Raw genomic sequence first — 12,129 nt, 5'->3', positions numbered from 1 at the left:
CTACTTGGCACTGGTCCCCCTCCCATGGTTGCCACATGGAATTGGGCCCTTCCCCTGTCATTTTTGATTCCACCTTAGACATTTAGGACCCTTGGTAGGGGGGGGGGGGTGTTTGGACATTACTGCGAGTAACCAGGCGATGTTCTCTCGGTGCCCCACTCACCAATTTTAACTGCACCCTTAATTACACACACCTTACAACTCAACAAATACACTCCAACACACACACAAACAAACAACACCCACGAGGTAGGTGGGCTTCCCTCAGTTCTCTGGCGGGACCATGAACCAGGGATCATATCACATCTTAGCTAGGGGATGTCCTTGTCCCTGTGGCGCGGGTTTTGGTCCTAACCCCCCAGCGCTGGCCTCCTCTAAAACTCCAAATGTGGGTGAACCTGGTTTATTTCTCTGTAGAAGTCCATGGGATCTTAGTTTCTTGGGACCAGCAGGTACTTCCTGTTTGGAACACCAAGGGGAGGGATTGTTCAGTTCAGTTATCATTTACTGTCAATTTACGAGCAACAGACGGTCATTGGAACGCAGTGCATATGATTCTACAGTCCTCAGCTTGATCAGCTTTATATGCAGGAAGGTAAAAGTCCAAGAAGAGATTTGTAAATAAAAATGCACCAGTGTGTGACCCTGCAGATGGACAGAGACGACCATCCCACTCCAGAGTACAGTTTTCAGTGATGATTCCAGGCCTTATAGTTTGTTAGAAACCTCAAAGCAGCGCGATACTCAGCATCCAACTGGCATTGAGCTGTAGCTGTCATGGTTTGGGTTTCTTTTGTCTTGGTTTTTGATTTATTTCTTGTTCTGTCATGTTTGGTTCTGTTTCCTGTTTTATTTTGAAAGGTGTTCTGTTTGGTCATGTTCCTGAGTTTTACTTCCTGGTCCCTATCTGTCCTGATCTTGTTCACCTGTGTCTTGTCTGCTCTGCCTGTATTTAAGTCTCGTCTCTTCCTTCCTCTTGGGCTGGTCCATTAACGTCTGTAACGTCTCTTAACGTCTTCATGCCTCGTCATCCCTTCATGCCTTGTTCCATGTTTCATGCCATGCCAACGGTGAGTTTGGTTTTGTGATCCTGCTCTGCAGCGCCTTTTGTTACGTTAATAAATCCCTTGCCCTGGAACCGTTTGCCTCCTGCCTCTGTGTCTGGGTCCTACCTGCTCTCGAGCCCCCTCACATGACAGAATGGACCAGCCCCATTTTTACCTGGAACCAGCAGAGCGGGACATGCGGCTTTTGGAGGCCTACTGCCTCGAAGCAGAGAGGACCAGGTCCTATTGGGACTTTGACATGCTCCAGTTTTGCACTCCTGCTATGGAGGGGAGCCATCTTGACTGGAGAGGGAGCCGTCTTGCCATGAAGGGGGGTCATCGTCGTCGCCGTCGTCCCCGCCGTCCCCTTCAACATCCCCTTCCTGTTCCGGAGGTGGTCCCGGACGCACCACAACCCGCTTCAGTGGTGGTCATGGACGCACCCCGACCCATCCCTGCTCCCAGGAGGGTGCCAGCTGCACCCCAACCCGATCCTGTTCCGGTGGTGGTCCCGGACGCACCACAACTCGCTCCAGTGGTGGTCTTGGATGCACCCCGACCCATCCCCGCTCCCAGGAGGGTGCCGGCTGCACCCCAACCCGATCCTGTTCCGGTGGTGGTCCCGGACGCACCACAACCCGCTCCAGTGGTGCTCATGGACGCACCCCGACCCGTCCCTGCTCCCAGGGGGGTGCCGGCTGCACCCCGACCCGTCCCTGCACCCAGTGGGGTGCCGGCTACACCCCGACCCGTCCCTGCTCCTAGTACGGTGCCGGCTACACCCCGACCCGTCCCTGCTCCCAGGGGGGTGCCGGCTACACCCCCCGACCGGTCCCCGCTTCCAATGCCACGCCTGACCCGCCAGAGCTCGGCTCCACGCCTGACCCGCCAGAGCTCGGCTCCACGCCTGACCCGCCAGAGCTCGACTGCTGGCCCGACCCGCCAGAGCTCGACTGCTGGCCCGACCCGCCAGAGCTCGACTGCTGGCCCGACCCGCCAGAGCTCGACTGCTGGCCCGACCCGCCAGAGCTCGACTGCTGGCCCGACCCGCCGGCCGACTCCACGCCTGACACGCCGGCCGACTCCACGCCTGACACGCCGGCCGACTCCACGCCTGACACGCTGGCCGACTCCACGCCTGACGACTCCACGCCTGACGACTCCACGCCTGACGACTCCACGCCTGACACGCCGGCCGACTGCTGGCCCGACTCCATGCCAGATTCCACACCGGACATGCCTCGCCGGACCGCTCGGCCCCCCGGCCTTCCTCCGGACCTGCCTCGCCGGACCGCTCGGCCCCCCGGCCGTCCTCCGGACCTGCCTCGCCGGACCGCTCGGCCCCCCGGCCGTCCTCCGGACCTGCCTCGCCGGACCGCTCGGCCCCCCGGCCGTCCTCCGGATTCTTCTCGGCCTTGCTGGCGTGCCGAGCCCGGCCTCCCTGAACTTCGTTGTCGGTCACAGTTGGTTTCAAGAGCCCCCTCCTCCTTTGTGAACTGTTGGAACCTCGGAGCGGTTCCTTGAGGGGGGGGGGTACTGTCATGGTTTGGGTTTCTTTTGTCTTGGTTTTTGATTTATTTCTTGTTCTGTCATGTTTGGTTCTGTTTCCTGTTTTATTTTGAAAGGTGTTCTTTTTGGTCATGTTCCTGAGTTTTACTTCCTGGTCCCTATCTGTCCTGATCTTGTTCACCTGTGTCTTGTCTGCCCTGCCTGTATTTAAGTCTCATCTCTTCCTTCCTCTTGGGCTGGTCCATTAACGTCTTCATGCCTCGTCATCCCTTCATGCCTTGTTCCATGTTTCATGCCATGCCAACGGTGAGTTTGGTTTTGTGATCCTGCTCTGCAGCGCCTTTTGTTACGTTAATAAATCCCTTGCCCTGGAACCGTTTGCCTCCTGCCTCTGCGTCTGGGTCCTACCTGCTCTCGAGCCCCCTCACATGACAGTAGCATTCATAAATAAAGGTCTCCATAATCTATTATGGATAAAAAAGTTGCTGTGACAAGTCGCTGTTTAATCCCAATAGAAAAACAAAACCATTTTCAGTTTCCTCACAGGACTCTCAATGTGGGGCTGCAATGAGAGAGCATCATCAGTCAAGATTCCCAGATATTTACACACATGAACCATTTAATTTCCCTCCAGAGTGGAAACTGTAGAGAAAACAACATTAATTTGGTTTTGTCTGCATTAACCAGTCATTTCAGCTGAAGAAATGCATGCTGGACCGTGTCAAAAGCTTTTTGCAGAGATTTAACAGCAGTGGCCAGGGATGGGTCAAGGCAATAAATAATTGTGTCATCAGCATAGAAAGGCATATTTGCATCAGACCCATTGTGACCTTTATCATTAATATACGTGGCAAACAGAAGGGGTCCTAATACAGAACCCTGTGGCTCAAACCATCATGTCTACCACATTGGGTTCGGTTCCTCGAGTCATTTGTGTACAAACTACAATCTGCGGGCCAAAGTCTCCTTGCTCCGCCCCTTTTTCATCATCTGCCTGCCGACCAACAGATCCATGAACGTCTTTGTTTTCCTCGTCTGAGCTGGAATCTGGATTAGAACTGGACGGATGGATGGATCTGATACTGCTGCCATTTTTGTTGCACTGCTAATGTTAGGTTGGGGGGTGAGGGGCCATAAGTGTAAACACATGGATAGCGGGAAATGTAGGCAGGCTCACGCTGCACCAACAGTCAATTCATTTCAATTTTTTTAAATAGCCCAAATTCACAACAACAGTCATCTGTGGGCTTTGTGCCAGTAATTGTAAGGTAAACATACAATCAAAAAGGATCATAAATGCATAGAATTCAATAGAATAATAATAAACTTTAACTAAACTGACTAAACTAAACTGGCATCACTGCGCTTAGACCCCCCTTCGCGGTAAGGAAAACTCCTAAAAAAAACAAAGAAACCTCAGGGGGGTCCACATGAAGGAGGGATCCTCCCCCAGGACGGACAGGCGATGTACCAGAACTCCTTGAGAAGAATTAACGTGTCTAACGCTACAACTATATATTTAAAGTCCAGCAGACGAGCTTCATCCAGATGAAGTTGGGGGGCGGCTGGGGGCGCCAGACGAGCTTAAGACAGGATCCACAGGCAGGTGTATGACCAGCAGCAGAGACGAAGTAACCGGTCAGGAACAGGAGCACGGATGAACCAACTGGAGTCTGGAAGCACTCCCCAGGAGGGGAAAGAGGGAAAATACATGAATCACTGCACCAGACAGAGGCATGGAAAACTAAATGATGAATAATGATCAAGAATAGAGGAGAGGAAGGGTAGAAGTAGAAGAGAAAAGAGGAGAGAACCCCAGAGCACCATAGTTACCCCAGCTTCAACTTCTAGCAACTACTAACAACTTTATTGTTATCGTTAAGTTTAATTTTTTTTTTAAATTCACTCTAACTTTGAATGTAGAAACTGTGTCGGCCTCTCTTCCATGAGCTGGGAGTTTATTTCATAAAACAGGGGCTTGGTAGCTAAACGCTCTACCTCCAATAGGGTTGTGCCGATGGACGATATCATCGTCCATCGTGATGGGTGACTGACATCCCGATGGAGAGACACCATCGTGATGCCACGCCCCCACCACGCTGCGAGTCGACACCATAAGCCGCGGTTACATGTGAAAAATATCTTGATGGGATCAATGGTGGGATTAGAATCCAACGGTGTACATGGGCACAGAAAAATGTTTTCAGAATATAACAAACGTTCACTAAGGTCACACTTTCGGTCGGAATAAATCATTCGCACATGCGCAGTAGGGTTTGAAAAACCGGAAGGGGATATAAATTCCGCCGAGCGGCTTTTTTAAAAAACTTTATTCAATGTAACAATTCAATACAAAACGATGTTAAACAGCTCCGAGCGGCTATATACATTGACATGTTAGCTCGGTAAAATACGAGACGATCTTCTAAACGTGCTTTTAATAATGTTACGGTTATTATGAAGCACCTGTTCGCTCATCATTTGAATTTTACTCCGTGTGGTCAGTGCTTTTTCTGTTGAAGAACGGAGCCGGAATTAGCAGTATGCTAACACAGGCTAACAACATTAGCTTTGGGTGGCGCTGCATGCTGACTGCATGTAAACATGTGGGAATAACATCAGCCTTTTATTTAGTCGGGACACGACTGGAAACACAAATCCATGTGATTGTTTGAACGGTTTCTAAGGACTGAGCCACATTTCTGCTTTAAAGCTTAAACAGCCCCAAAGCCGCTGTGTGTGTGCTGACGGTGCAAGCTCTGCTCAGACACACACTTTTAGACCCGGTTCTGAGTTCTGTAGCTCGTACCCCTAGAGCTGCGGGACGGATAGCAGTCTTAAATCTCCCACACATACCGCTCATGTAACAAAGCACCCCCCCCCCCCTTCCCCTCAAACACAAAGCTGTAAGTCCGCGCTCAACCTGTCCACTTGCCTTGTTAAGTGCGGGAGCGGACCACTTCTTTTCTATTTTGTTTGTTACTTTTTTTGTTAAAGTCACTTCCCTCAGTTTATACTGGATCATCGCAGATGAGTCATTAGTTGGGAAATAAAATAAATAAAGTAAAATAACGAATAGCAGTTAAATAAGAACGAAAAATGTAAAAATGTAAAAATAGCCCCCCCCTCCCGACGATATCATAGTCCATCCCGATGGTTGACAGCAAACATCGTCAACAACCAATTTAGGGGACATCGCCCAACCCTAACATCCAACCGTACTTTGACTAATTCAAGGAACCACAAGCAGTCCTGCATTTAGGGAGAGAAGTGTTCTGATTGGATGGTAAGGGACTATGAGGTCCTTAATATAGGATGGGGTCATACCATGTAAGGCCTTATAGATCATTAGGGATTTGCCACCAACTCAGAGGCAAATGCCTAATGACCTCCTGCCGCTCTGCAGAAACAGGTTTTTTATTTTGCCCGAACACAGCATAATCATAATTAATTCAATTCAATTTTATTTGTATAGCCCAAAATCACAACAACAGTCGTCTCGATGGGCTTCAATTAACCTGCAGAAAACCAGCAGTTTGATGAGATCTCCATCTGCCCATCTCTTACTGCAGTAAACTGATTTCTGAGCACACCTCAGTGCCTGACCAAAAGTCTCAAAGGCAGAACTGTTTTAATCTGATCTCCGGTGACAGATCCGTTTTCAGACACTAACCTAACCTAACTGTGTTTTAAATGCAGGAAGGTGAAATATTCATTTCTACAAGAAATGAAACGGTTACATCACTGAAATTAAAAGATTAAAGACACAGGGACATCTGATCTGCCTTTCACTTTATTGGTCAGTTTCAGCAGGAATCCACGATTCGCCGGACCGAGCTGATCCTCATTCCGCGGTAGCCCAAGTCCTTGATGCTCCGGTACTCCCCGGGACTCAGGTACAGCATCCTGCCTCTGTGGTGGGGCTGCTCGAACATCAGCCAGTGCCCATCAATGATGTGGCAGGACTGGCAGTCAGAGATTTGGTACCGATCCACGATGCTATCGCAGTCGTCCACCAGTTCATGGCTCTGACCCTGGAAGTTCTCCCGCTCGAAAATCTTCATCCGGTAAGAGCCTCGGTGCTGTTGGCAGAAGACACTTCAGCAGGCAGAACACTCAACTCGGGTCTTCTCTGAGATTGTTTCATGTTCAAACCCGCGTGATGAAACAGATTCTGATGGCAGAGATGCTGCAGCTGTTTGCTATAGTTTGCTGTGTCTGTTACCTGAGGAACTAAGCGGCAGGACTGAACAGAACCGCTGATGCCAAAAGACGTGTGGTCAGCGTACTCGCCCCTCCTCATGAAGTACTGGTTCCCCATGTAGTTGGGACGGTCGTAGACCACGAAGCAACCGCTCTCCACCCTGCAGGAGTGACACCTGCTCAGGTAGGAGGACATGTTAGGGCAGTCACTCATGCACTCATAGGAGCGACCCTGGAAGTTCCTGTCCTCGTAGAAGATGATCTGCAGAGAAAAGCAAAGGTAAAGGCTTTAGACTTTGATCTTTTTCTGCACTTTGCTCTGAACTTAAACGTGGTTGCTTTTCTGCTCTGCTCTGTACTCACTTTGCCCATGTTGGATGTTCTGAGTTTTTGGGAATCTGTCCAACAATCTGCGGGTGCCAGGCACCTTTTATACTAAAGCAGGGTTTTGTTATTCAGATGTCCTGGAAGCCGATGAATGTGCAGCTCTGCATCACTGTTAATTTCATTTGTGTCGTTCTGCTGCAGATCAGGGAGGCAGGACCTGATCTGCATGTGGATCTGCATCTGCTGAGGAACCACTTGTCGGTCATTAGTCTGCTGTAGGAAGCAGAGGGTCCGTTCTGACTGAGGTCAGCACAACCAAGGACGTCTGACATGTCAACAGAAGAAGGAAATATGTAAACCAACACTTCATTGTTGGGATGTAGGAGTTCGGACAAAAATGACATTATGGCTAAAAACCATCTAACTTTTAGTTGAGAGTGATTTTTTTTTCTCATGATACACAAAAGCACACAGTCGTAAAGATTGACAGCAGTAAAAAACATTTCACCAGTATGCAAAAAACCAGATCTGATCATGAGTAATGTACATGAACATTTCACCAGGTGAGGTTATGGTAAGAATCAACTCTCTGTTTTTGTCCAGTAAAGCTTATCTTAATCTTAAACACTGATGGATACAAGATGAACGTTTCAGGGTTTAACCAGCAACAGGGAAAGACGACCAAATGGATATGAGAGCTGCAGAAAAAGACAGGCTGCACAAATGAATGCGTTGAAAAGAACAGACTAGAATTGTTTTAGAATCTGACTGTATTCTTCTCGCTAGTGATTCGCTTACAGGGGTTGGAGGGAGGAGCCACAGCCAATCTCAAATGGACAAAAAGAAATCCAACTTTTTGCTGAGATGTTGATGCACTTTATCTAGAAGACAAAAGCTTTTTGGGATGGGCGAGATGATAAGACCAGACGCAGAACACAGTGCCATGTAGAGAGGGGAAAAAGCATGCAAAACCCTGAAAGGTGAACTGCGATATGGAAACACTGTACTCGCATGTTGGCAGACGACCAGCTTAAGTTCCAGCAATCAGACTGTAGACACAACAACAGGGATTCGTGACCCAACCCGACTCTGTGGTGTGAAGAAAGAACTGCACCCTACGTAAACTAACGCACAGGAGCACCTTCAGCTGCTGATTCGCCAGAGAATCATTCAACCAACTGAATGGACAGGAGCTCAAGGTGCAGCGAGCTTACTGAGCCAGTGACACATACTGTACTCTTCCAGGACCTGCATCGATGGTTTGGCCCAATTAACCCTTTTGTACCACAAAGTTGGCTGTTCATGTTGAGAGGGCAACGTCCAAGATCCAGATCTTCAGCACATACAGTTGGCAAGAGTCCTGGTGTGAGATGTCAGAGTGATGCAAATCTGGTAACTCTTTCTGCAGGATGTTTCTTTCACAGCTCTGGTCCTGTAAATGTACATCATAGTGTCATTTAATTCCAGCTGGGTACAAACTGCAGATATTAAGTTCTGCTTCATGATCATGATCATGTGATTGTTCCTCATTCGCTTCGAGCGCAGGTTTCAATGACTTTTGCACATAAAGAAGAAAAGGACCAGAATAGTGTTTGTCTTTGCAAGAGAAGGCTATGGACCAGTGGGCATCCCTGACATTTGGATGAAACAAATCTAGTGTTTTAGTTCAGAAATCACAGGCTACGTTAGCATTAGCTATAGTCGGGACAGGTACATATTATGACAGGTGACGTACCTTTGGCACATAAAAAGATCAGAAACTTACTGCTAGCTGAAGACGCTTAAAAACAGCACATCCTGGAATATCTGTTGCTAAAAAGCCCTGCTTTCTCAGCCTTTTGTGAACCATCTGAAAGTCAGGAGTCCAGGATTTACTCCAGGATAAAAGTCAGGTTTAAGGAAAAGATTATAATTCATTCCCAGTTCTTCACACTCTGGGTGATATCTCACATTTACCGTTACGACCGGTGGAGGAGCAGGTTCACCCTCTTTTCTCCTGTCTTAGCTTTGCTGCAGTTATACACCCAGTCTTTGTAACTAATGCAACATTAGGGGTCTCAATTAAGGTTGTATTTGAACGACAAACCAAAGGACAAACTCAAAGAAAGAGTAAAAAGTAGTTTGAACATGCTGGGATGGCAGGTGGCAAAACCAATGAAAGTAAAACAAATAGTTAAATTACATCTGAATAACTTCCAGACTAAAAACGCAAAAAAATGCCTCATTATGACAATTACCGGATCACAAGTTTGAGTGTCGGAGCGGACCGTTGGTGACTGTGGGGTTCACCGAACCGGAGGACAAAGAGGAGGAGCCTGATGACTCAGCAGGGTTTGGGATTTCATTCTGGAACGCTGCTGTGGTTCCTGCTGACGCTCAGCGCTTTGCAACTATGCTGCTGCACAAAAGAGAGCAGCCTCTTTGTTACCATGAGGTGAGGCTCCCAGAGGAGGGAAGGGGCTCCTGGGAGAGCTGCACACCACATCAGGCTGCTGACCCCCCCTTGTGTCTGAAATGTTGTACTGCAGACTGGACTGGCTGAAGGCTGTCTCAGCCCCCCCCATTTCGTTACTGAGTTTGACGCCGAGCTAAAAGACTCCAACGTTGTAGTTCCTTAAACAACCAAAGGAGGCAAGTTTTTAAACTACAATTTCTATCGATCCCGTGCTAGAAAGTCTAAATTTACAACAAAATGTGATTTTTCAACAGTCTGCTAACAATCTTTTGTAATTAATGCTATACTTTTTAGTCTCGTGAACTGGGTTGTTTTGATTCTATTAGTTTTGACATTTATGCTAATTTAGAGGGATTCTTTGTTGATCTCAGCCACAGTCAACTGTGAAGGCTCAATGTACAAATCATAGTTCATTGCCCATTTTTTGAAGATGTTTCTGACATACAACAGCGATCCCCATACACTTTTAGTCTCTTTTCAATGACAGCACAAAATCTGGATGTGGAAAATTCCAGAGGTTGAACTTTAAAAAACAAATTTGTCATGATTTGCTAGGCGGGACAGACCCAGGCGCTGGAACCCGGAAGGAAAACACAGATGAGTAAGATGGTAAGTAAGCCGGCATCGGCTTGGTCGGCGGTTGTTGCTGCAGTTGTTGCCCTTGCTGGGGCAGCTGGGGTCTAGCTTTGCAGATTCATGGCTGTGAAGTGGACCCCAGTGTTGTCCCGGTTTGGGTGGGGACTGTGGCGATGCTCCGATGGCCAGGCTGGCGCCTGGTATGAAAGGATTCCCAAATAATGTTTCCTCACAGCAGAGCCAAGCCTTACTTGTTTGTTTGCTTCTTTATTAAAGTTACATAATCATTATTCTTTGTACGTGGGGGCCATGGGTCACATGTTTTAACGGAGGGGAGTGGGAAGTGTGAAGGGTGGGCTGGGGTTTTTACTGTAATTTTGTGTGTTTTCTGTTTTTAATGTTAAAGCGCTTCAAGCTGCACAAAATGCATGAGAAGCACTATTTTATAAATAAAGTTTAATTTGATTTGATTTAATAAGTAATTGAGTTTATTTTTTCCTGAATGAGGATCCAAGGGTGAGGATGTTGGAGGCGTGGAGATTGACGGCGTGACGAACCGAAGCCTTGGCTGGAAGTTGCGATGTGGCTGGAGGGATTTAGTGTGGCTTGGACTCGTGACCTGGTTGGAGGTCTCGGGATTTTCAGTGAGGGTAGGGCTGCTCTTGGAGAAATGTGACTCAGGTGAACACTCATGGTTTGAAGTCCTGTAGGCGAGGCGTAAAAACAAGATTAGCAAAGAGCAAAAGCACATGAGCAAAGAGTAAACTCTAGTGACCAGACTAAGCACCATCAGAGACAACGAACTTTTAGTTAAAAAAAAATGGAGGAAAAACTGAGGAAGTCCAACAAAAGAAATATATATTTATAGCTTACATTCCCTAGAAGAAATGATACTTTCTTGGTCATTTTTCAGAAAATATGCCCCCCCCAACACACACACGGACACACACCCACATACACACACATGCGCGCACACATGCGCGCACACACACATCTGCACACACACCTACAAACACACACGGACACATAGGGGTGTAACAAAAAAATCGATTCTGCAATATTTCACGATAGTTCATTTGGCAATACTTGTATCAATTCAAAATGCTGCCAGGACGATATTTATTTATTCATTTATTTATTTCTGAGCATCCTTAACGTCAGCTTCTGACTCTTGTTGTCCACTTCACCCTCCGACCGCTAGTTGGCAGCAGAGAGCATGGAGCCTCTTTGAGCAGCTCCACACCACACAAAACAACAGGAAGACTGCAGCCAGAGGCAGCTTGTTCTGTTATGAGACATGAAATACTTAGTTTTTACTTGAATGGATACCAAACAGAAACTCTGAGCCATGTTGCTGCCAGTAAGATATGAAAACGAGGATTTCTGTGCTTTTTAGCGGCTCAGATAAATACGAGTGGAGCACGGCAGCAGCTAATAGGCTAATGCGCTAGGCTTAGCATATGCTAAAATGCTATCGGCAAAGCGGGCCAAAGTTCTGCAGAACCTCCCAGCAATGGATTCTAGTTTACTAGTTTAGCAACCTGATGGATCAGAGGGATGTGTACAACGCTCTGAAAAAAGGCCGACATCGTGGCGAGGAGCGTTAGTTTACTTCCGTGTGTGAGAAGCGTAGCTGCAAAGGTGCAGCAGAGGCAAAGCAGACTGATATGTAAACAAAGCAACTTTTTTGTCACATTAAAGCAATTTTCCTTCGTTCTTTCCTGCTGCCTCATCATCCCACTTTGTTTCTGGAAAGAATTAGTTTGTCCCCCCACACCCCACCCTTTATTTTGGAAGAACCACCATTCAGACTCTTGAACCGTTGAAAAGTACTGGAGAAGCTACATTAAGCAATGTTGAAATTAAAAAGCATTTTATTTCCCTAAAAGAAACTTACTCGTTAAGGCTCATTCATTCTTTGTTTTTCTTATACTGAAAAAGATTTTGTTGTGGAAATCAGACAATGTTGACTGTTCCCTTTCTATATTTTAACTTACCAAAATAAAAGCACTA

General features: G+C 47.3%; 1 protein-coding gene and 1 long non-coding RNA gene across 2 annotated transcripts; one reads left to right on the top strand and one right to left on the bottom strand.

Moving 5' to 3' along the window:
- Window positions 1-6,330: 6,330 nt before the first annotated feature.
- LOC101169756 (gamma-crystallin M3-like) lies at window positions 6,331-9,388 on the bottom strand. The gene is made up of 5 exons (XM_011492824.3): window positions 9,323-9,388; window positions 8,318-8,517; window positions 7,122-7,410; window positions 6,781-7,020; window positions 6,331-6,637 (listed from the first exon to the last, which is right to left on the bottom strand). Exons 3-5 carry the CDS (start codon window positions 7,128-7,130, stop codon window positions 6,362-6,364), a joined length of 525 nt encoding a protein of 174 aa, XP_011491126.1. The 5' UTR covers window positions 7,131-7,410; window positions 8,318-8,517; window positions 9,323-9,388; the 3' UTR covers window positions 6,331-6,361.
- A 705-nt stretch (window positions 9,389-10,093) lies between these two features.
- LOC144988829 (uncharacterized) lies at window positions 10,094-11,900 on the top strand. The gene is made up of 2 exons (XR_013652864.1): window positions 10,094-10,149; window positions 10,624-11,900. It is a non-coding gene; the product is annotated as an uncharacterized LOC144988829 (long non-coding RNA).
- Window positions 11,901-12,129: the final 229 nt, after the last annotated feature.

This window comes from Oryzias latipes, chromosome 21 (genome assembly GCF_053564925.1).
Source record: "Oryzias latipes strain Hd-rR chromosome 21, Olatipes_Hd-rR_3.1".
In the NCBI taxonomy this organism is placed as follows: domain Eukaryota; kingdom Metazoa; phylum Chordata; class Actinopteri; order Beloniformes; family Adrianichthyidae; genus Oryzias; species Oryzias latipes.
Note: the sequence above shows the minus strand (reverse complement) of the source record. Positions and strands in the feature narration are given on the sequence as shown.

Coding starts and splice junctions, on each gene's coding strand:
- LOC101169756 (XM_011492824.3), bottom strand. Junction 6,638..6,780: donor CCTGCCGCTTAGTTCCTCAG/GTAACAGACACA, acceptor TTCTGCCAACAG/CACCGAGGCTCTTACCGGAT.